The 24,898-nt window shown below is 39.4% G+C and overlaps 2 protein-coding genes and 1 pseudogene across 3 annotated transcripts; all 3 read left to right on the top strand.

The window, feature by feature from the left end:
* The first annotated feature begins 2,879 nt into the window (after nt 1-2,879).
* LOC146690779 (toll-like receptor 8) lies at nt 2,880-11,134 on the top strand. Its single transcript, XM_085433871.1, has 2 exons — nt 2,880-3,092; nt 6,202-11,134. Exons 1-2 carry the CDS (start codon nt 3,090-3,092, stop codon nt 9,301-9,303), a joined length of 3,105 nt encoding a protein of 1,034 aa, XP_085289997.1. The 5' UTR covers nt 2,880-3,089; the 3' UTR covers nt 9,304-11,134.
* Nucleotides 11,135-11,666: 532 nt separating this feature from the next.
* On the top strand, nt 11,667-15,084 carry LOC146690778 (toll-like receptor 8 pseudogene; annotated as a pseudogene).
* Nucleotides 15,085-15,730: 646 nt separating this feature from the next.
* tmsb4x (thymosin beta 4 X-linked) lies at nt 15,731-16,812 on the top strand. Of its 2 annotated transcripts, none has more exons than XM_085433869.1 (3): nt 15,731-15,813; nt 16,247-16,360; nt 16,447-16,812. In XM_085433869.1, exons 1-3 carry the CDS (start codon nt 15,735-15,737, stop codon nt 16,476-16,478), a joined length of 225 nt encoding a protein of 74 aa, XP_085289995.1. In that variant the 5' UTR covers nt 15,731-15,734; the 3' UTR covers nt 16,479-16,812. The 2 variants fall into 2 exon arrangements, with proteins under 2 accessions (XP_085289995.1, XP_085289996.1); XM_085433870.1 differs by having other exon boundaries at nt 15,745-15,809.
* The last annotated feature ends 8,086 nt before the right edge of the window (nt 16,813-24,898 follow it).

Here is a 24,898-nt window from a genome sequence, read left to right as displayed (position 1 = left end):
GGCTCTGCAACTGTGCTGTGGGCTTGTGTGAACTTCCGGCTGGCGCTACGCCCCAGTTGGCGTTTTCTCTCGTTGTCCTCCATCGTGGTCTGGATAACCTGTCTTAAGAGAGCTTCATCAGAAACAGTGGGGTTAGCCAGGAGCGGCTTCAGGTCCCGCCTGAGGTCCTCGTGCCTTTCTCCCATGCCTTGATAAACTGCGTTCAGGAACACGCCCTGGAGTGTGGAGGCATCATACTTTATGATTGAACTTGCCTGCTTGGATGTGAACGTTATTCTCTGTTTCAGTCCGATCATGCGATACAGGAATTGCTGTGGAGATTCGTTCTCGTGTTGTTTAGCACACATCAGTTCCTGAAAGAGCTCGGTGCTGGTTTTCTCTCTCAAATGGGACTGTAGGAAACTTTTCAGTTCTGTAACTGTCAGGTCTTCCTTGTTCACAAGCATGTCTTTAAAGTTTCCACCCTTGATTATGCGTAGGACTCCTCTAATTATGTCGTCATCTGTGTGTTGTTCCCTGCGACCGTCATCAATCTGTTTGCAGATACTGTTAAAACTAATGTCCGATGCAGTATCAGTTATTTGCCCACCATGTATTTTGAATTCCTTCCTCTGTAACAGGGGCAGGTCGCGAAGGGCAATCACACTCTCGTGGGCTGGGGCAGGCAGTGCTCCTGCAGCCATGTGGTGTTGCTGGGGAATCAGTGGATGTCTGATGTCAGTTGGTGGTGAGTTAGTGGCACGAGGCCCGCTGATGTGACCGCAGCTACCCGTCCTACACTGTGGTCCCTCTGGGTCAGGTGCGTTGATGCTGTGTCTGTGAGATTTGTTCTGCCCCTCCCCTGAATCTGTGAGCAGTTGGTGTATGTCAAAGTTGGGGGTTGCCACTTCGGGAGCGTAGCCACCCATGGGAGATATATGTTTGCCATTAATGTTATCACTGGCTGGTGGCATCACAGGCGTCCCTTCACCACTAGCCAGATCTTTGGGGGGTGGTCTACCCTTATCCCGGTTAGTAATAACCAAGTCAATAGTGTCTTGTAAACATAACAACATGACCAAGCCCTCATCCTCTAGCTGTAGGAGTGTGGAGCTGTTCATATAAGCAGTGATGTACTCAATACAACCTTCCTCATCGTCCTTGTTTAGCCTTTCTGAGTCCAGTTCAGCCACCGGGTCAAGGTGAGTTGCAATGTCGTATGCTTCATCAGCCGTTAGCTGGTAGAGTTTCTTTTTGATGGACCAGCTGAGTCTTCTCCTCTCGTCGCCTGACATGACTTTTGTTGCAGCCTGGTGGCGTTACCGGTCCCACCCTCTTTAGCAACACTGTCACTTTGGGTCCAATGATCACTGGATCAGCCGGACGTGCTCCTCAGACGCCGCCGATCCCGGACGAGCCCCCAGAAATCTGTTACAGGCCCCACTATGATGGGCGCGTAGCCAGATTACGATCCTGTAAAACAGGAGAGAAAGTGAGCACAGGAGACACGCTGCCGTTCGCCTGATCAGTCTTGCCAGAATTTATTCATACAACACAAGCATATCTGCTCCACTCTTTCGTTAACTCAATTTCACAATAACTGCTCATTCCCTCACATGGCTTGTTTTCCACCAGTACATTTCAATATTAGTCCACACTACTGGCATAAAACAACAAAGGGTTTAAATGAATGAAACAAATGACAACTACACCTCTTTTCCCATAAATGAGATAAACAAAATAATTCACATCATCATGGTAGTGTCTCATCATAGAAAGGAAACTCTACTTTCAACATTACTGCACTACTTTCCTTGCCAGCATTTTTGTTGGCCGTACTCTTATTAGCGCTCTCGCTTCATATGTCCTTTTCAGACCAGTTAGATTCTAACACTGAAACAGCAAGTTTACACATGACTTCAGGCGAGCTCAGAACACTTTACACACGCGTTATACAAAACATTTGTCATGAACACAAAGCTACAAGTTTATCAGGAACTGTAAACCTAACTGGGTTGGTGCTTCTTATTATTATATGGAGTATTATACGCAGTTGCAACAGCTTGCTAGCGTTACCCAGGCATATAGCCTAGCTATAACATCTTACAGAGCTAAAGTAGCTCACATAGCGACAGTATAATACATCACATATCACAGACCCGTCTTATGTCATGAAAGTTTAAGTATCACAGTGTCCAGCTGTGTATTTCTTTATGTTTTTGACCACGTTACTGACCTGTAAAACAGGAGAGAAAGTGAGCACAGGAGACACGCTGCCGTTCGCCTGGTCAGTCTTGCCAGAATGGAAAACTTACGGCAGCTATGCACCCGACTCAGTTCCCAAAGCACGCTGCTGCCCCCTACTGTCCAAAGTGTTATACACTCTCCTGGCAACAGGGAACTTACATGACATTGTGGCTTTAAATTACACCAATAAACCAGCAAAATAAAACATGCAAAATAATCTCCATATATCACGACACTTAACTCACAATTGTGACCACATTTCTGTGTGGATCACACTGGCAGTCATGGAGTTTGCAATTTTAGCCATAAAGTCATTGTCCGACTGAAAAATACATCAGTTTGTGAGCAGATGGATTATTAATTTAATATTAATGACTAATACAGTGTTAATTTTAAATTCCATTTTTATTCACACCGTTTTAGAGATTTGACTGGCACTCATTGGTATGCTCACTGGAGATTTTAACGTACAGCTCAGTTGGCAATGAAACTGTGACAATGTTTTGAAAGAGAGAAATGAAACAGATGTAGTTCTTCAATTCATCAGCTTCCTTCTTGGGGACATAACAACATGCTACTTCCTTCACAAACGCTATCATGTTGTTAACAGTTTGTTACTTCCTTATTTGACTTTAGTTAAAGAGTTTTCTTTAACTGTCTAGAGACAAAGAGCAAAAACTTCAAACAGACTAAATTGTTATAAATTCATGCTTTAAAAGACAAGCAGTATTTAACTTTACTAAATCTAAAGAAAATGAACTAATTTTTTTTTTTTTCAACGAATGACTGAAAGATTTTGAAGTACTGGAGCATGACAAAGGTTTTCCAGATTGTCTTTCAGGGAACAATACAATAGGAACACAATGGTAAGTCTTTTTATTTTCTCTGTTTAGTAACTTAGATTTTTACTACAAGTAAAGAGATCTGTCTTATCTTTGATTCTTTTCTAGTTGTTGTGTTTCATAGATTTACTTGACTCCAAAAACCTGGATAGTTTGGTTAATTCAATTTTGGAAGTGGCCCTTGCTTTTTTGAAAATGTGTTAGACCATTGCATTAAATTGTACATTAAAAGTGACCCAGAACTGTTTAGAAAAATGCTCCATCATGATTATGTCTGTGAAGGTTCTCAGTCATCCAGGTCATCGTAGTCAAAGGAGCTTGCAAAGAAAAGCGTCTGGACTTCTTTAAGTTACTTGAAGACGTTTCACCTCTCATCCGAGAAGCTTCTTCAGTTCTAAGGTCAAATGGTGGAGAGTCCCAGATATAAACCTAGTGGGAGTATCCCCCCACAGAGGGACAAAAGGACCCCCTGATGATCCTCTAATCGCCTGAGCCAAGGTGTGAAATTGGGTGTGGGTCCCAATCAGCCAGAGTTTCGGGTGAGCTCATTGTGAAATCTGGCCCCACCTTATCATGCGAATTCCTGAGATCAGATGGCCCAGGATGTGAGTGGGCGTTAAGGCGTCTGGGAAGGGATCTCAAAACTGGATTATAGATCGCAGAGAGTTGGTGTCGTAAACCACCGCCTCTGTTCAAAGATGGTCGCTCACAGTGGACATAGATGGCTTCTTTCACTCCTCTTTCAAACCATCTGTCCTCTATGTCCAAAATGTGAACATTGGCATCCTCGAAAGAGTGTCCTTTATCCTTAAGATACAGATGGACTGCTGAGTCTTGTCCTGTGGAGGTGGCTCTTCTGTGTTGTGCCATGCGCTTGTGAAGTGGCTGTTTGGTCTCTCCAATGTAGAGGTCTGGGCATTCCTCGCTGCACTGTACAGCATACACCACATTGTTAAGTCTGTGTTTTGGCGTTTTGTCTTTCGGGTGAACCAGTTTCTGTCTGAGCGTGTTGCTGGGTCTGAAATACACCGGGATGTCATGCTTGGAGAAAACCCTCCTAAGTTTTTCTGATACACCGGCTACATAGGGGATGACAATGTTGTTGCGTCTGTCCTTCTTATCTTCCCTCGCTGGTGTCTGGTCTTCTTTTCTGTGCCTCTTTGCTGACTTTAAGAACGCCCGTTTAGGATAGCCGCACGTTTTGAGTGCTTCCTTTACATGTGTGTGTTCCTTCTTTTTTCCTTCAGGCTTAGAGGGAACATGTTCTGCCTGGTGGTGTAGGGTCCTAATTACTCCAAGTTTGTGTTCAAGAGGGTGATGGGAGTCAAACAGGAGGTACTGGTCCGTGTGTGTGGGCTTCCGGTAAACTTCGATGTTGAGTTTGCCGTTCTCTTCAATGTGCACAGTGCAGTCCAGGAACGGCAAACAGTTGTCCTTTGTGTCTTCCCTGGTGAACTTGATATTTTTATCCACAGCGTTAATGTGCGCAGTGAAGGATTCCACTTCTTGTGTCTTGATTTTGACCCAGGTGTCGTCTACATATCTGTACCAGTGGCTGGGTACTCTTCCTTTGAAAGAGCCAAGAGCCTTCCTTTCCACTTCCTCCATGTAAAGGTTGGCTACAATAGGGGACACGGGGGAGCCCATGGCACGGCCATGTTTTTGTCTGTAAAAGCCTTCGTTGTATTTGAAATATGTAGTGGTGAGGCAGAGGTCTAACAGTGTGCAAATCTGATCGGGTGTGAAGTTGGTCCTGTCCTCCAAGGAGCTGTCTTCTTGTAGTCGTTTTCTGACAGTCTCCACTGCCTGGGTATGCAAGTGAAGAGAGAGGCTACATCAAAGGACACCATGGTTTCATCTGGATCCAACACAGACTTAACAATGTGGTGTATGTGGTACAGTGCAGCGAGGAATGCCCAGACCTCTACATTGGAGAGACCAAACAGCCACTTCACAAGCGCATGGCACAACACAGAAGAGCCACCTCCACAGGACAAGACTCAGCAGTCCATCTGCATCTTAAGGATAAAGGACACTCTTTCGAGGATGCCAATGTTCACATTTTGGACAGAGAGGACAGATGGTTTGAAAGAGGAGTGAAAGAAGCCATCTATGTCCACTGTGAGCGACCATCTTTGAACAGAGGCGGGGGTTTACGACACCAACTCTCTGCCATCTATAATCCAGTTTTGAGATCCCTTCCCAGACGCCTTAACGCCCACTCACACCCTGGGCCATCTGACCTCAGGAATTCGCATGATAAGGTGGGGCCAGGTTTCACAATGAGCTCACCCGAAACTCTGGCTGATTGGGACCCACACCCAATTTCACACCTTGGCTCAGGCGATTAGAGGATCATCAGGGGGTCCTTTTGTCCCTCTGTGGGGGGATACTCCCACTAGGTTTATATCTGGGACTCTCCACCATTTGACCTTAGAACTGAAGAAGCTTCTCGGATGAGAGGTGAAACGTCTTCAAGTAACTTAAAGAAGTCCAGACGCTTTTCTTTGCAAGCTCCTTTGACTCCATCATGATTACTCGATCAGTAGCCTCCTTCATTTTTAAAAACAAAGTCACATATTTATTGTAAATTTTCAAAGGTAAGCTCAAACTTTTCAATAGGGTCTTTACATCTTTAGCAAGATGTAAAGACCCTATTGAAAGCATATAGCATATGGCATTTAGCATTCCATATGGAATGCTAAAGATAATTCAGCTGCAATGAAGACCTGCGACAAATTGATGAATACTTTTAGCAAAAAAAAAACTGAAACTGCTTAAAGAAAAATGAATACAACTGTAAAAATAAGTACTTTATTGATGAAGAAGTTTCACTTTGGTTTTCAAAGTTAAATTTAGCAGAAGAAAAAAAATTATTGCTTGGCAACAGACACCCAGTTTTGCTCCATGACTATGTGCTGTTCTAGTGTGGGCAGTACCTTATAATGACTGAGTAGGTAATGTTAATGAAAACAGAGTGTTGGAGAGTTGGTAGAATAACACAGGAGGTCCTGCAGCGGCCTGAGCCTATAGTAGCTTAATTAAGTGATGATTCAGGGTCAGTCCAAATAATTTTACCAAAAACAGAAGCATAAGGTTATTTCATATAAGGGATTTCATCAATTCTCCACAGATTACCAAATGCTGGATGCTGTTGTTCTGTCTCTGTTGCCATCATGAGATCCTGCCGGCTGCATGTAAACCCACCTGGATGACACGGCAGTTTCCTTGTGATGTCATATCCACCAATACCTCTGAGGTCAAATTTGACTGTAAAGGGCGTCATCTAGAGAAAGTACCAGAAGGAATAACCAGTAATGCCACGGATCTAGACTTATCTGAAAATTTTATTAAGAGTATTAAAGCTGATTCACTTTCTAATCTGCTGAAATTGACTCAGCTCAATCTCAACTTTGCAAACAAGCCCAAGAATGGTTATGGCTGCAGAAAATTGAACATTTCTGCAAATGCTTTCAAAAATCTCACAAAAATCAAGCAACTGGAACTGAGCGGCAACTGTCTGACTGAAATTCCACGCAATCTCCCCCACAGTGTGGAAAAACTTGACCTAAACATTAACAAGATTAGTTTGGATAAATTGAACAACAGTTTTATTGGCTTAAAAAACATAACAAACCTGTTACTATCTAAAAACTGCTACTTCTGGAATCCCTGTGGGAAGTCTGTTGCTATTATGGAAAAACCCTTTCAAATACTGGACAAACTGCAGGTTCTTGACTTGTCTTACAACAACTTAACACACATTCCTAAAGGACTACCCCAGTCAATTACAATTTTAGGTCTGGATTCCAACAAAATAGAGAACATATCTAAAGATGATTTCCAGGGGTTGCTAATTTTAAAAGTCCTTGATATACAAGGCAACTGTCCAAGATGTCACAATGCTCCGTACCCTTGTGTTCCTTGCCCTAACGGTTCTATTGACATACATCCTGATGCATTTCAAAGACTGACACAGCTTGAGACACTGAACCTGGGAGGAAACTCACTAAATTACCTTGATCCCTCTTGGTTTCAAAGTCTAAAGAATCTTAAAGAATTATTTGTGGCATTTAACTTTTTACAAAAAGCTGTAACTGGTAAGGACACACCAGTTAAAGCTTTCAGTTATCTTCACAGGCTAGAAAAACTTGACATGTCTTTCAATTATGCTCTCGGATTGTACCCAGAAAAATTAACACTTTCAAAAGACTTTTCACAGCTCAGGTCACTGAAAACTTTGCATTTGGAGGCTTTGGTATTCCAGAGAATTGGACCAGACACACTCACGCCTTTACGCAATCTAAAAAATTTATCTGCTTTGAATTTAGGCACTAACTTCATTATTTATAGCAACTCTACTTTATTCACCAATTTCTCCCACTTAAAAATGATTTATCTAGCCGAAAACAGGTTATATCCCACAACAATAGAAAGTCCACCAACTCTAACAGACAGATACAACCAGAATTCAGACCTTTCTATTTCACCGTCAATAACAGCTACTCCAAAAGACTTTAGCTACGAGATATCACACAGCCTAATAAAGCAAGAGTGCTTTGACTCTGGACGAGTGCTCATCCTCAGCTCAAATAATCTGTTCTTCATTTCTCCAAAGCTATTTGAGGGATATGGAAATATTTCATGTCTCAACCTCTCAGGAAATGGATTTTCACAGGCACTTAATGGCACAGAATTCAAGATGTTGCCTAATCTGACATATCTGGATTTATCTTTCAATAAGGTCGATATGGCCTATAACAACGCCTTCAAAGAACTAAAGAAATTACAAGTACTAGACCTCAGTTACAATCCACACTACTTTAAAGCATTTGGGGTAACGCTCAATTTAAATTTTACACAAAATCTACCTGTGCTAAGAGTCCTTAATATGAGTCATAATGAGATTTCCACACTGACAACAAAAGAGATGTATAGCAAATCATTAGCAGAACTTATATTTACACACAATAATTTAGGGAAACTTTGGAAAGACAGGGATAGCACATACAAGAAACTTTTCACTAATCTTTCTAATTTGACAATTTTAGATATATCCTTTAATGGCATTGCAAAGATTCCAGAAGATGTTTATGAATATTTGCCACGTAACCTCACCACACTGCGCATAAGTCATAACTCACTCAGCGATTTTAGCTGGGACAAACTGCCTTTCCACCAACTACAGAGTTTAGACCTGAGCTACAATCATCTGTCTACTTTAACAACTATTAACTCAAACATCACACAAACTCTGACTTTCCTTGACCTGAGTCATAATCACATTTCCCAAGTGCACAATGGTTTTTTACAGAGTTTGAAAAGCCTCAGGACTCTCAGCCTTAGAAACAACAAACTTACTATTGTCAATCGAACTACCTTCAAATCAGGACCTGAATTTCAGACTTTGTTCCTACAAGGAAATCCATTTGAGTGTACTTGTGATTCCATAGACTTTATTTTATGGATTGAACAGAGTGATGTAAAGATCCCAAGACTCACCACTCAGGTGACATGTAACACACCAGTGAACCAGAGGAACAAAATACTGATAAGTTTTAACATTAGTCAGTGTGTAAATGCGGAACAGGCAAAGCAGATCTACGCTCTAACAACTTCTATCATTATTCTTTTCATGATTGTTTCAACAGTTGCTCACTTATTTTACTGGGATGCTTCCTATGTCCTACACTATATGAAAGCTAAGCTGAAAGGGTACAGATCCTTGAACTCGCCAGATACTATTTACGATGTCTTTGTGACATATGATACAAAAGACCCACACGTCTCTGAATGGGTGATGAGCAATCTGCGGGTGCAACTGGAGGAAGAGGGAGACAAGATACATCCACTGTGTCTGGAAGAGAGGGACTGGCCCCCAGGAGTCCCACTGGTGGACAACCTCACCCAGAGCATCCAGTACAGTCGCAAGACTCTGTTTGTCTTAACAAAGGGCTACGTTAAGACCGGTGCTTTCAAGCTAGCAATGTATCTGGCCCACCAAAGACTGCTGGATGAAAATGTGGATGTGATAGTACTGCTAATGCTGGAGCCTGTCCTGCAGCATTCTCACTTTCTGCGCTTGAGGAAGCGACTGTGCGAGAGCAGTGTTGTAGAGTGGCCGCGAACAGCAGCCGCAGAGCCCTGGTTTTGGCAAAACCTGAGAACTGTCATAAGAGTAGATAATCAAGTGATGTACAACAAGACCTATTCAAAATACTTCACCACCAAGTGAAGAAGGATAATAACATGAGCTTGTTATATAACCAGTGCTTTTATATATCATTTCTTGTTTGGTCTTTTTAAAGTGTTTCTTCTTTGACTGAACTGTTTTTAAGAACTAATTTTCTTATAGTTGTTGAGTTATTGACTTATTCAAAATGCTTCACCACCAAGTGAAGAAGGATAATCATCACTTATCTGCCTGGGACTGATTTGTAATTCTAGTCTGCAGACAATAACATGGTCCTGCTTTAAAATCACTGTTCTTTAGAGCAATGCTTATTTGGTTCTTTTAAACGATTTCTTCTTTGTCTGAATCTAATAAGAAAACAATAAAAAACTAATTTTCTTATATTTGCTGAGAAAGCATAATAAATCTTGTGTAATCTGTCTGCAGTGCATTAATAAAAAAATAAAATAAAATAAAATGTGTGGCATTTTGCAGATGTAGATTTTATACTCTAGTCTCTGGTTTCTATGTTAGAAAACATCTGTGCTGAGTGACACCAGTACCAGGTTTAACAGTTAACAAAAGAGAAATTTAGTACAAAAGTGACAGATCCTAAATTGCAGTCCATTATTAAAAATCCATATCGACACAGTATGTGTAATACAACTTGCATGCTTTCATCTGTTATTTCACATTTGGAAATTTTTGAGATTGTCCGTAAGGTGGTGCAAGTGACACAGTTTTAATACAGTGCATTTTGCAAATTAGCCCTAAATTCAGTGTCCCACTCAAAAATAAATCAGTGTGTGAGGCCATATATTACTAATGTCATATTAATGTCTAAGAAATATGTCATTTTTAAACTCCATATTACGTCACATAATCTGAAGAACTGACTGGCACTATGCACTGTTGCTGTGTTTACTGGCATTCCAGTGTTCATCTTGGCTGACAAATAAACTGGCATTTTTGAAGGAGGGAAATGAAAAAGATGCAGTTCTTCAATTAACGGGTTACTTCCCTCACACAGCTTATCATGTAGTTTTAACAGGGTGTTTCTTTTTTATTTGTCTTGAAGGGAACAAACAGGGTCATCTGTAACGAAATCATTAATAAAAGACAAGAAACTTTCAAGTCTTACAATTGAGAAAAAAAATTGAAGCACACTAGCATAATTTTGCAAATTGTCATTCAGGGATCAATATAGTGGAGAAAAAATGGTGAGTTTTATTTTGTTTCTGTTCTTTATATTAACTTAAATTTTTACATTTTATTAAATTTCTGATTACCTTTATGTGCTATAATTTCTTTTATCTGTATTATTTTTGATTATTTTTCTAGTTTCAGGATTTTGGTGACAAAATGTTTCATAGATTTATTTGATTCTAAAAACCTGTACAGTTGACTTAATTTACTTTGGAAATGGCCTTTGGTATTTGGGTTTTTTTGGTATTTGGTATTTGTTGGACAATTACATTAAAATGTACATTAAAAATTACTCACAAATTACACAAACTGTTCAGTAATTTTAATATTTAATATTTTTCCCAAGTGTGACAAAAAACAGGAACAGTCTTTCCAGCTACAATTTGATTTACGATTTATTGGCACCTGCTGGGTAGAAGTGATGCCATACTTACATACAATTTTCTTCAAGCTTACTTTGTAACATCAATGGGCCTCATTCACTTACACTATATATCCACAAATCTTTTATTCCACTGTATTTTTTGTGATTAAACCTGTTTGCACTTGAACAGCTTTAAAACTGCCCAACAGCAAGCGTTCAAACAAATGAGTTGTTGTTTTCTTTTGGCCATCCAGATCTCCAAATCATCATGAGCCAAAAAAGAAATGCCTTTTATCACAGTTAAATAAATAACAATTAAAAATAAACTGCATATAATGAATGTGGAATGCGAGTCGGCTTCATATTTTATTTCAAACAAATACTATAATATATAATAGGCATCTTATTTTATCTTATCAATATGTTTTCTCTCAAAACATCTCTGTAGTTCTTGGATGTCATGACTTACAGTCTAATTGGGCCAAGAACATCTTTTGCTGCAGTGAGTGTATAATCTGGGGCTCACAGATCAAAATATTAGTCTGAACCTTGAAGTAATTTAGAAAGGCACAAACTCAACAAAATTAGAGCAAGAACCCAAACAAGCAGACAAGACTCTATGACCAAGGACTAGGTAAAGGAGGGAGGGTAAACTAGGCTAAAGAAGCAGCAGCCATTTGCTGCTACTGTACTGCTTGAGGGCTGAATGGAAGGGAGAAATATGGAGAGGCCACAAAACAACAAACAGGACAAGAGAAAATACTGAGAAAGAGTAGAGACAAACTTTATGCATGCAGAAATGCAAGGCTAATAAATAAATGGGAAGTGAAAACAATGTAATCAAGGAGAAGCGCTAGTATGGCACGAGGGGTCCTGGAGTAGCTTAACTGATTCAGGGTCAGTCCAAATAATATGACCAAAAACAAAAGCTTTAAATTATTTCAGTTAACTGATTTCATCAATTTTTCACAGATTACCAAATGCTGGATGCTGTTGTTCTGTCTGTGTTGCCATGATGAGGTCCAGCTGGCTGCACATAAACCCTTCTGGATGACACGGCAGTTTCCTTGTGATGTCATATCCAACAATGCTTCAAATACGGTCAAATTTGACTGTAAAGGCCGCCATCTAGAGGAAGTACCAAAAGGTATAACTACTAATGCCACTGATCTAGACTTGTCAGAAAATGTCATTAGGAGTATTAAAGCTGATTCACTCTCTAATCTGCTGAATCTGGCACATCTGAATCTCAACTGGGCAAACAACACCAAGACTGATTATGGATGCCGAGCACTGAAGATCGCTGAAAATGCTTTGAAAAATCTGACAAAACTGAAGCAACTACGACTGAGCGGCAACTGTCTGACTGAAATTCCACGCAATCTCCCCCACAGTGTGGAAAGACTTGAGCTAAACATTAACAAAGTTAATATGGATAAACTGAACAATAGCTTTATTGGCTTGCAAAACATGAAAATGCTGTTGTTATCTAAAAACTGCTACTTCCGCAACCCTTGTGGGAAGTCTGTCGCTATCAGCGAAAACACTTTTGCACTACTGAAAAAACTGAAATACCTGGACTTGTCTTATAACAACTTAACCCATGTTCCTAAAGGACTACCCCAGTCAATTACAATCTTACGTCTGGATACCAACAAAATAGAGAACATATATAAAGATGATTTTCAAGGGTTAGAAAATGTCAAATTCCTTGATATACAAGGCAACTGTCCAAGATGTCACAATGCTCCGTACCCTTGTGTTCCTTGCCCTAACGGTTCTATTGACATACATCCTGATGCATTTCAAAGACTGACACAGCTGGAGACACTGAACCTGGGAGGAAACTCACTAAATTACCTTGATCCCTCTTGGTTTCAAACGCTAACGAATCTTACACAATTGTTTCTGGAATTTAACTTTTTACAAAAAGCCGTAACTGGTGAGGACACATCGGTTAAAGCTTTCAGTTATCTTCACAGGCTAGAAAAACTTGACCTGTCTTTCAATTATGCTATCGGATTGTACCTAGAAAAATTAACACTTTCAAAAGACTTTTCACAGCTCAGGTCACTGAAAAGTTTGCATTTGAATGCTTTGGTATTCCAAAGTATTGGACCAGACACACTCACACCTCTGTACAATCTGAAAAATCTGTCTCATTTGTACTTAAGCACTAACTTCATTATTCACTCTGACCCTACCGTGTTCAGCAAGCTTTCCCACTTAAGAATGATATATCTCGGAGAAAACAGGTTATATCCCACTACAGTAGAAAGTCTACCAACTCTAAGAGACAGAAATAATGAGAATTCAGAAGTTTCTATGTCACCATTCGTAAAACTCACTCCAAAAGACTCAATTTATGAAGTACTACACAGGAATACAAAGCAAGAATGCGCCAATTCTGGACGAGTGCTCATCCTCAGCTCAAATAATCTGTTCTTCATTTCTCCAAAGCAGTTTGTGGGCTATGGAAATATTTCATGTCTCAACCTCTCCAGAAATGGATTTTCACAGGCACTTAATGGCACAGAGTTCAAGATGTTGCCTAATCTGACATATCTGGACTTATCCTTCAATAGGGTTGATCTGGCCTATAACAACGCCTTCAAAGAACTAAAGAAATTACAAGTACTAGACCTCAGTTACAATTCACACTACTTTGAAGCATTTGGGGTAACGCTTAATTTAAATTTTACACAAAATCTACCTGTGCTAAGAGTCCTTAATATGAGTCATAACGAGATTTCCACACTGACAACAAAAGAGATGTATAGCAAATCATTAGCAGAACTTATATTTGCACAAAATCATCTAGGGAAACTTTGGAAAGACAGGGATAGCTCATACAAGAAACTTTTCACTAATCTCTCTAATTTGACAATTTTAGATATATCCTTTAATGGCATTGCAAAGATTCCAGATGATGTTTATGAATATTTGCCACATAACCTCACCACACTGCGCATAAGTCATAACTCACTCAGTGATGTTAATTGGGACAAACTGCCTTTCCATCAACTTCAAATTTTGGACCTAAGTTACAATTCTCTGTCTACTTTAACAACTATTAACTCAAACATCACACAAACTTTGACTTTCCTTGACCTGAGTCATAATCACATTTTCCATGCAGACAATTGTTTTTTAAAGAGTCTAAAAAGCCTCACGACTCTAAGCCTGAGTAACAACAAATTGACTATTGTCAATGAAACTACCTTCAAATCAGGACCTGCAAACCTGACTCTGTTCCTACAAGGAAATCCATTCGAGTGTACTTGTGATTTGTTAGACTTCGTTTTGTGGATTGAACAGAGTGATGTAAAGATCCCAAGACTGACCACTCAGGTGACATGTAACACACCAGTGAACTTAAAGGGACAAGGATTGATACATTTTAGCATTCATCAGTGTATAAATCCCAGTCAGGCATTTCAGATCTACACTCTAACAACTTCTATCATTATTCTTTTCATGGTTGTTTCAACAGTTGCTCACTTATTTTACTGGGATGCTTCCTATGTCCTACACTATATGAAAGCTAAGCTGAAAGGGTACAGATCCTTGAACTCGCCAGATACTATTTATGATGTCTTTGTGACATATGATACAAAAGACCCACACGTCTCTGAGTGGGTGATGAGCAATCTGCGGGTGCAACTGGAGGAAGAGGGAGACAAGATACATCCACTGTGTCTGGAAGAGAGGGACTGGCCCCCAGGAGTCCCACTGGTGGACAACCTCACCCAGAGCATCCAGTACAGTCGCAAGACTCTGTTTGTCTTAACAAAGGGCTACGTTAAGACCGGTGCTTTCAAGCTAGCAATGTATCTGGCCCACCAAAGACTGCTGGATGAAAATGTGGATGTGATAGTACTGCTAATGCTGGAGCCTGTCCTGCAGCATTCTCACTTTCTGCGCTTGAGGAAGCGACTGTGCGAGAGCAGTGTTGTAGAGTGGCCGCGTACAGCAGCCGCAGAGCCCTGGTTTTGGCAAAACCTGAGAACTGTCATAAGAGTAGATAATCAAGTGATGTACAACAAGACCTATTCAAAATACTTCACCACCAAGTGAAGAAGGTCTTGTTTTAAAACTATTGATTTATGCATCATTGCTTGCTTGGTTCTTTTAAAACTTCTCTCGACTTATAAACAAAGAAACTACAAAACTTATTTGCTAATAATTGCTGAGAGAGCACAGCCTACCGAATATTTGTAAATGTGAAACTGTTATGTGCTGTATATTATCAAATAAAGCCTTTTCAAAATGTGTTCCATTTTGTGGATGTAAATTTTGGCAGACTACCATCTGGTTTTTGTATAAGAAAATAAATATTTTATGGGTTACAAGTTGAACTTATGCACAGCCTACTCTTTCATTTGGGTTTTTACTGACATTTTAGGACTTAGTAATTACTGTTTAGGGGGAAAAAACAACAACAAAAATACAAATTCTTGAAGCCAGGGAATCTGCTACACCACGTTTGGTTAGTACCTACTTTGTCCATACGGTGTCACCACTGATTCAGTTTTAATGGGAGTGCCGTTTGCAAATAAACCCTCAAGTCATTGTTCCACTAACTGTCGGCCTACATTTATTTTTCCTTACAAGAGCAAACAAGGCGCTGTAGTGATGCAGACACCTTTTGTAGAGTTCGGAGAAAATCAATAAACGACGTTAATTAAGCTAATGGCACACAGCTGTTGCTAATGGCCACTCGATTTGAATGAATGTTCTGAGGTGTTTGTTTGTTTTTTGTTTTTTTTTACTTGCGCTATGGTTTCGGGATATCAGCGTTTGTTTTCAAGACTATATATAAGATTAAAAAATGTTCACTTTTTCTTTTTTTATCGTTTGTATCGAAGCAGCCTTGTCGTGACGTCAGAGGCTCATTTGCATACGGTATTGTATTTATTGTGTGATGGAGGCTGACGTTAGCACTCTGCTCCTGCAACAACCGGACGCGCAGCCTGTGATTTCTGTGAGTCGTGCTCTTGTAAGTAAGTTCCTTTTTTTTTTTTTTTTTTTTTTGTTTCTTGTTAAAGTTGACCGGCGCTTAAATTTAGCTTGATGTGCCCTTATTTCCTCTGGTTTCAGTTTCTTGGCTCAATGACTACATCATGACGTTTAACAAAGTAAAAGTGTAAATGACCTAAGCTGCGGAATTTATGAGCATACTGCTTTGTGGGGTTTTTTTTATTATTATTTTAAACACGAATTTGTAGAACGCCTGTTTAAAATTAAAGTTCACTGTGGAGTGCATTCGGCGTAGCAGCATCCGTACTTGAAAGTGTTGTGTGCATCGAGATCGCTAGCGACTGTATGAGTCCGGGGGGGCGGTATTCAAATTCTCAATGCCTTGAAATTTAACTGTCTGACTACACATGCTCGGGTGTGCTGATTAGCCTAATAAGAAGGGTCTCTTTGTTTTAGAACCTTCTGCAAACATGTCTGACAAGCCTGACGTCACTGAGGTTACAACCTTTGACAAGACCAAGCTGAAGAAGACCGAGACTCAAGAGAAAAACCCACTGCCAACCAAAGAAGGTAGGTACTACACCGTCTGACTTTAATCCAGAGCATGTCTGCTATGCTGGAACTCTGAGACCCTAACCTTCTACCTCCTGTTGCAGTCATCGAACAGGAGAAGGCAGAGTCATCATGAAGACCAGGCCTCCTACGTGCTGTACATTTGACAAGCTTCGTCTCTATCAAAATGCATTTCAAGTTTCATAACCTACTTGAGAAATGGCTGTACAACTCACACTATTCACTTGGCTTGATGACCCTCTGTACAGTATGGCAGTGTGGCTTTATGTCACCTTTAGGATCTGGTCATCTGTGTGCATCAATGAGCAGGGGGGAAACAACTGACAAATCTGCACTTGGCAATTTGTAGCCCTACTCCGGTCACCTGTAATGCTCACAAGCAAGCTGTTAAACCTGAAATGCGCAAGATTTGTTTAATATGCACAATAAAAAAAAAAATGTAAATTTCACGTGCATGTGGTGTTTTGGTTTTTGGGGGGGGGTGGCGGTGTAACTTTTGCTCAGCCTTGGGAGCTAACATTGAATGCCCTTTTATCCTGAGCAGGTTTGACTGGATGGAAGCTCTCTATAGGCGTTTCAGCTTGTCTGCTAGCTAAACTGAATCTGTACCAACAGTTGGAACTAAAGCTTGATCAGCCGGTTCCTTTTGAGCACCGGTCCAACAGAAGCTGGTAATATATTGGCTCTGTCTCTTTATTTTATTTATTTTTTTTAATTGTGCATCTTAAGCACTGCAGAAATTGTATGTCATCCCAGTGGGCTTCAAAAACACAACTTTACAATGCAGAACTTTTCGGAAGCCTTCGTCAACATCCAAAAAAGCCAGTTATTCAACCTTGTGGTCTGTAAAGGTGTTGTGCAAAACATTGCTGCCCTATCTGCCACAATTGTACTCAAGACTAGTCCTACATAGTTCACTTTTTTGGTTTTTCTACCTTGCAGCTGCACTAGGCCCCTGTGTTAAAGTATGCAATAACGCATCCAAAGCCACTAGCTGATGGACTAGTTCCTTTAAAATGCCAGTTTGGAATAAGAGCCATGGCTCTCTATTTTGTGACATGCAATTGAAACTGTCCAGTTATTTACACCTGCAGATGCAAAACTCTAAACTTGTAGGTCCAGTTACTAATCTCTACCTTGCAAGAGAAGTTTAATACCGGTCTGTGCGAAATGGGTGATTGAAATGAAGCTGCTGCGCCTTGAGGTGCACATGAAAAAGAAAGCTTTAGGCTCTAACAAATTCTACATTTAGCTGGAAACCATATTCAAGAACCCTTAATCATGGTGACGGTGTTTAATGTGTTAAACCACAGTACTGGTGCGGCAGGTGTATTTGGAGATTGTCACCTCCAAAAAATGTAAAGGGTTTTTTTTTTTTTTTTTTTTTTTTCTCAAATTAACTGAACTAAAACAAAAAGGAACTAATTATGCTGTTTACACACATCAGTTGTCTCTTATGTTTGGAAAGTGGTTACATAATGCAATGTGTCTACAGACCATAACAGCTGTGCTGAAACAACAATAGGCTTTGCTGGGGGATTGGCACAAGTTCATCCTCTTTCCCATAAGGCCATATTCAGGCTACATTTGTTTTTAATAAGGGAACAGGACATGTTAGTTTATTTTGTATTTGCTGTTTTTAAGGAGCTCATGTAGACATTTGTGATGCCAGGCCCTCCTCTTCACCATCTACCATCTGTATGTGCAGTCTGGTCTGACAAGAACTCTGTGTCCTATAATAGTGTGTACTGTGAGACAGACCATATAGAATTTATGGATTTCAAGACAATACTCTGTCACTGGACTGTTTCATGTTTTTCTTTTTTTAAACTTTCTTAGACAGACAAAAGTACTTTATAGCGATAAATTGTAAGGGTTTAGCACTAGATCGAATGTTGGAAAAATACAAAATGTGTCCGTTTAATAAGGAAAGCACCATATTTATGCGATAAAAATCTAAGTCTTTCTATATTTTTACTAATTCTGCCTTTATGGTTCTGGTTTCCATGACGGTGTCTGACAAGTTGAGACCTGACGAAGTCTTTGAAAAGGAATGCAAGTGACATGAAATGGCTGATTGAGTTGAACTTGGCGTAAGAGACCAAACTGCCATCTGCCACTGTTGTGATGGACACCCTCTGAAATGGCTGTGACTCAGGGGTAACTGACAAAGAACACAGATATCCCTGAGACTGCTTATAGCTGCATACTGTACATAATGTGCTAGGAGGATGAGACCACTCTGACAGTGTTCCTGCTCCAGTAGCTGTATTGTACAGTGCCAACGACTGTATTGTACTGTTGGACTGAGTGGATATGAATAACTCGACAAAAGATATGCAGGATTGTACAGAATACACAAAAAATAAGCACATCTTGCCCTTGTCTCATATAGCTGGAAAACATAGTATCATGAAAGGGAAAAAAAAATCTGTTTTATAAAGATCACATTTTTTTTCCTATTTTATTATGAACTGTGAAGTCTACTTTCAGACAAATATGTTGTATTTATGCTTATTTTACAACTAAGCAGCCAATTCCATTATCAGTGCAGTCAGAGTTGAATGACTTTATTTTTGTGTGTAACTGATGCACACATTTGTCTCAAATGATTCCTTTGATACATTTTAAGAGACGCAGTGTATGCTGCTGTCCTTTGTAAGTCTATATAGGCTGATGAACCTCGAAGTAATGGCATGGGAATAATCACACCTCAGACAGTTACTAAACAATGAGACATCACAAGGGAAATAAAGCAAACCCCATGAAATCATTTTACTTGTCTGAACAGTGGACTGGTTTAATTTTTGGTTTTTAGGCAAAGCACTTAGCTTTTACTTTAAAAACTATTTTTCAGTGAATATATAATATTAAAACCAATGTAACACAAAAACAACACAAATAATGAACACCCCTTATTTGTATCACTTAGGGAATTATCACCTAGGTCCCATTGTGTTTTTAAGAGGAAATGCTAAAATAGTGAAACAAGCCTGTTCCTATAAGTTTTATTTTTACATTCAGGAGGAAGTGACAGAATTTCAGCTGTATGGTGAGACTTGTTTCTGTGTTTCTGCTGCTCACAAAAAAACCAGTCAGGTTTAAGACTGAACTTCTACTTTTCTCTGTGTTTCCATGGCAGCAGATGAGATTTTCCACTGTGGATCAAACAGTGTTGTTCAAAGCTCTAAATCTATTCAATTCTCAAGAGGAACTAATTTTTGAAAAGTATTGCTTTATCAGTGCAAGCAATTGTGATTTCAGGAATTATCTTGTTCATGTATGATGGTTTTGCTCTATGTGTTGTTTTTCACACTACCCAAGCTTTATTTTACCTTTCTGTTTTTTGCATTAATATCAGAACTGAAAATAAATGACCACACCTGGAGGTTTTTATTGTGGTGTACCAATAGGTTATAAAGGATATTCCTGTAGGAAATGAATGCCCAGCTAGGAATATAATGAGTCGACTCTGTTGAGAACAGCTGCTACGGACAGCAGACATAAAACAAGACAAACTCAACTCCACAGTGAAATATTTTCTGTTGTGTTCACAGCAAACGCTCGACTATCTTCCTTCAGGCGATGATGTAAAAATGTGTCTACATGCCACAGCATGTCTCTCATGTTAAGACACAGCCTTGCAGTTTTTTAGGGCTTCAGGTATGAAGCAAAGCGTAAACACTGTTTAGCACAGTTTAGCACAGTTTACCGTTGCGCTCTTATGTAATACATTACCTACGTACACTGCTGTCAATATATAATTGTGTTGTATTCCACCAGATGAAGAAACAAACATGATTTATTTCGGAATAATGATAAAACCTATTAGCAGTCAGGAAGACAAGCTTACAGGCAATAAAACTGTTTATTATTGTCAGTATGGCACAAAGTAAAAAGAAGGGTTTGGAAAAGTCAGCCATAAAGTGATATTATGAGCATATTAAGAGTTAGCCATTATTTAAAGTAATTTAGATAGTCCCACAGTAGCACCAACATAGTATTGTTTTTTGAATTATCATGGATGTCTTTCTCTTCTGGCAGAATACAGATACTGGCAAACACAGCAGATAACACCAAAGTATCTGAATTGTTTGATTCATTTTCTTATACTGTTATTTAATATCAGAAAATCTACCAGTATAACCGACAGAAGACGTTTTTATTTCATTTTTACCATTGACTATACAAAGCCGAAGCTGGGACAAAAGAGTTTGGTCATCTGCCTCGTTGTGTTGTCAATTCAGAACGCATAAAAGAGGGGACAATTCTTCTTTGTCTTCTTTTTTATACCCGTGGTGGGAAAAAGCAGTTGTGTGAAAGGTAGACACAAAAGCTGAGGGTGTGAGCTGACCGAGGCAGTGACACACAATAATGGTTCTTGTGCGTGACAAAGACACCCACAGAAGCAGTCTTGTGCTATAGCTGTAATCAAGAGAAGATATCTGTCTGCACATCGAACAAAATAATTGATTAACAATGTTGTGGAAATAGCTAAAATATCTTGCAGAATTTTAGAGGAAGGTCAGGAAAAAGAACGACTTTTTACTCATTTATTTGAAATCCTTTTGAAATAGAGCACATAAAATGGCAAAGAGTTAAAAAAGGGTATTGGGATAGTTTACAATTTCTTATAGGCTTTCTATCATTAGTTTGAGTGTATGTACATGATTAGTGAAGCACACAGACTCCGTAACTGAGTGCAGGTAGTTCAAATGTTGCAAAAATATTAACTGACATTATATTTAAAGATTCTACAAACAATTAAAATATACAGGTGGGAGGAATGGAAAGGAACACTTATTGATAGCACGAGTGAGTAATCATATGACACAGCAAAATTAAAAATCATCAGAGGAAAACCTAGAGGTTTCTCCTTTATCAACAAGAACAAACTAACAATAGTATCACTATTCCAACCCCCAGTGCCTTACCCATCCCCTGACCCCTGAGATCAACTCATTTCTCTACTAGTTCAACAGGCCTGTGTACAGATATCAACCAACAGTTTACAAAGCAACGACATCATATGACAAATGTATGCTCAAAATAAGGAACAGGAAGTTGAAATTAACCTGCTGGCAGTTAATACATCCAGCAGCCTATTTTAAAGTACTGAGGTCAAGAGCTGTCAAACCAATGATAGATCAAAAGCTGTCAATCCAACTGGTGAACAAGCAAACAAAAACCCCCTTCAAAACAGTTAACATTTTATTTAATTGTATAAGTGGTTTCAACCGTCTTCCCCACAACTGCATTCTAAATGCTGCTAATATAGACATCTGTAAAGTAACTTCTGGTAGATAAGTAACTTCTAAAACAGATGTAAAACATCAACACTAAAATGACCACAATATATTAATTTGTTATTTCAGAACATTTAAAGATAAATACAAATGTTTTAGGCTGAGCTGCACAAAGAAAACATAAAACCAGCTCTAACTAACTAGTGACTATGCTAGCTTGCAGAATAGTGTCTGCAAACAGATTTGGTGCAGAGATGTAGGGAGTGTAGAAGTGATTCAATGTGACATGTGCATGCAACCCTGCAGCTGTAGGAGAGTCAGCCTCTTGTGCATAGTAGCTCACCAGATGTGAGTCTGTCACTTCAAATGTCGCCGCATTCAGCGGCACTATCCTCGTGGTAAATGCTTATAAACAGAAAGATTTCACTGTGGTGCCAGTTGTGACTTTAGCCCCACCAGCCCTATGTGACATAAGCAGAATAAATGAACAAGGTGAGGGTTTAGGCTACTATGATAACTGTAATCAAGCTAACTTGTGGTTACAAAATCATGTGCAACATCTGAGACAGGAAGTGAGAGGACTAAGTATAGAGTGAATGCCAGTTTGCATGTTTTTAAAGAGGGAGACAGAAGTTTTGCAGCACCAATAGTGGGATGTAAGCAGAGGAAGTGAGTGTTTTTTGTTCAAGGGGCAAAAAAACACAACAAAAAGCAGCTCCTGGACAAGTTGTAGTCCAGATGTCTGCAGATGTGTGGCCCGTCATGGACCAGCTACTTGATAACACATAAAAAAGCAGAGTAAGTCCCCTGAGCTCCACATACCAACTTCTACGTCTTACACAGTAAATTAAGCTTCTGTAACTTACATTGTAGCTTTTTTAACTGGTGAGATTCGCATTTCTCTGAAATGGTTCAAAGTATGCTTCTGGAAACCTGCAAGGCACCTGTTATTTTGTGTCTGTGGTGACATTTGATACTGGCCAAGCAATCGCACTTTAGGTGGCAAAGAAAGATCACCATCGAAGACAGAAACGTCTTACCATACCCAAACTGTTAAATCTCCTTCGCATCCCACGTTGGGCAATTTATAGCTGTGTTAAAGTAGCTCAATTGTGAATTTGTCTGAGTTTCAAAGGTGTGTGACAGGATGTGGTTAAAGAGCTGCAGCACCAAACTGAAGAAGCAAAACTCCACAGTTGAGTTAACTGAGCTGATGGGCTTAAAGCATAAATACACTAATATAGTGTTGGAATAAAACATAAGCTTCAACTGACCTGATTCCTCTTTGCTGAACTTTGTAATTATTGTTTGTAAAACAGGTCAGTAGCTATAAAGTATTATAATTTTTAAAAATGTGCTTGTTTGCAACTTCGACATGGGCTGTGAACACTTCTGTTCTCTGTTCACACGAGGTTTAAGACAGAGGCATGTGCAGTGACTTAAAGCCATTTAAAGTGATGCCATCAGGATGTTTACTGTGTGCACTTCTATTTTATACTCTCTACCATGTCACAAACTGCCCCAAATGTCAGACAGTCATAAAACTATTATGTCCAGGTCAGTGGATCATACCAGGAAGTACAATGATCTGTGAAAAGTAAAGTCAAAGTTGATAACTCATTAGCAAAAGCTCAAATGTTTGGAAATTCAGACAGCATCTCTGAGGAATGTGCATAGTGTTCCTATAGCGGATGCACAGTAAAGTGGCTAAATGCCTGGATCGATATATTGATTTTTCAAAAAGCCTCACAGCTGTTTTAACATTTGTGACCATGTCATATACACACACAAACTCTCAGGAAGTTTAATGTATTCCGCAGCTATGTAGAAGTTATAACAGCTTGTTGAGAAACAAGGCATCTGAGGCCATGGCATTCAGATTTGGTCTAGTTTAATCTCCCCTTAATTAATATGGATAAGCTCTGGTTGTGTGTGTGTGTGTGTGTGTGTGTGTGTGTGTGTGTGTGTGTGCGTGTGTGTGTGTGTGTGTGTGTGTTTTTGAGTGTACAGCTCAAAGTGGGTCTGAGGAAGCTGTCAAGACAAAGCAGGGTTTAAGTTTTTGCGCTGTAATTTCCGACCTCTGCTATTTATGACAATGTCTCTCTTCCTTTTTTCTCTGTTTCTAGTGGGCTGTTTCCACGTCACGCTGTGCACCCCTGCAGAGGAATCTGCATTTACATAGAGTAACATACAAGCCTCACCTCTTTCTGCACATATATCGAGCACTATTAAAACATTTACCACTTAAATGCTTAAACGGCTAAAAAAAAAAAAAAGGGAATGAATGAAGTCTGCATCAAATGAATGTGTGTAACAATTATATTATATACAAGCCCCCAAAACTATAATTATAAGTGTGCTTAAAAAAAAGAAAAGATCCATGACTGGATTTTTATTATCCCTGTCTTTTCTGCATACGTACAGCAACAGCTTTAGAGCTCATTCTAACCAGAAACAGGAAATGAAATCTGGTTGTTTTCATTTTCATAGACTTTTGCTGATAGCAACAAAAGTCTGTAATAACAGCACAGCCATTTTTAAGGTATTATCAGTGGCCCTACCATAGTGCAGGAACATTACAGCTTTTGTACAAAGACATAGCAGGAGGTAAAAGTGATACTGCAGCATGTCCTATCATGTTAGGCATGCAGTTTACATAATCACTACACCAAGGTGAGGCTGTTGTCTTCTTAGGGTACATAGTTGTGTAATTATATCCAGCACAAACCTCCACAGTTAAAAGGAATAAAGGAGAGCTTTAAACTCTGACCTTTAGGGTCAAATGATTTAACAGTAAATTAACTTCTTACTAGCTTCAAAGAATAATGCAAAAAATGGATATAGTACAAATCCGTATTATCTTGACAAGAGGTAACTATCATATTAACATGTGCCTTTGACTCCATATGTCTCATATTACAAAGAGAAAACAGCAAGTATGACCTAGTTTTGTCAATGGAGTAATGTTTAGGGATTTTTGCTTAGAAAAATCTGTTGTCAGGGGTATCACAAAAATAAATAAATAAACACAGCAAATGCATGAGTTATTTTAAAGTATCGAATTATTATTTTAGAAGGTTAGAAAAGGCAGTTTAAAACAGTGTTAAAATATAGTTACATGGCAGGAAGTGCAAGAGGAAAGTTCCCCATTAAGTAACCACAGATTTTGAAGAACAACTCAAAAGAACATAATGCAGCTTCTGCAGGCACAGTACAGGTACATACAGTTTTCATTCTAATGTTGTATGTGGAGTCGGCATCTGCCAAGGAGTGAGAAACACTGAGAAAT

This window comes from Copadichromis virginalis, linkage group LG16 (genome assembly GCF_057382275.1).
Source record: "Copadichromis virginalis isolate Kocher_CV1m ecotype Utaka linkage group LG16, C_Virginalis_male_GT1.1, whole genome shotgun sequence".
Lineage (NCBI taxonomy): Eukaryota > Metazoa > Chordata > Actinopteri > Cichliformes > Cichlidae > Copadichromis > Copadichromis virginalis.
The sequence above is the reverse complement of the archived record's forward strand: the minus strand, read 5'-3'. Positions and strand labels throughout refer to the sequence as shown.

Coding starts and splice junctions, on each gene's coding strand:
- tmsb4x (XM_085433869.1), top strand. CDS start 15,735: ATGGAGGCTGACGTTAGCACTCTGCTCCTGCAACAACCGGACGCGCAG. Junction 15,814..16,246: donor TGTGAGTCGTGCTCTTGTAA/GTAAGTTCCTTT, acceptor TCTTTGTTTTAG/AACCTTCTGCAAACATGTCT. Junction 16,361..16,446: donor CCCACTGCCAACCAAAGAAG/GTAGGTACTACA, acceptor CTCCTGTTGCAG/TCATCGAACAGGAGAAGGCA.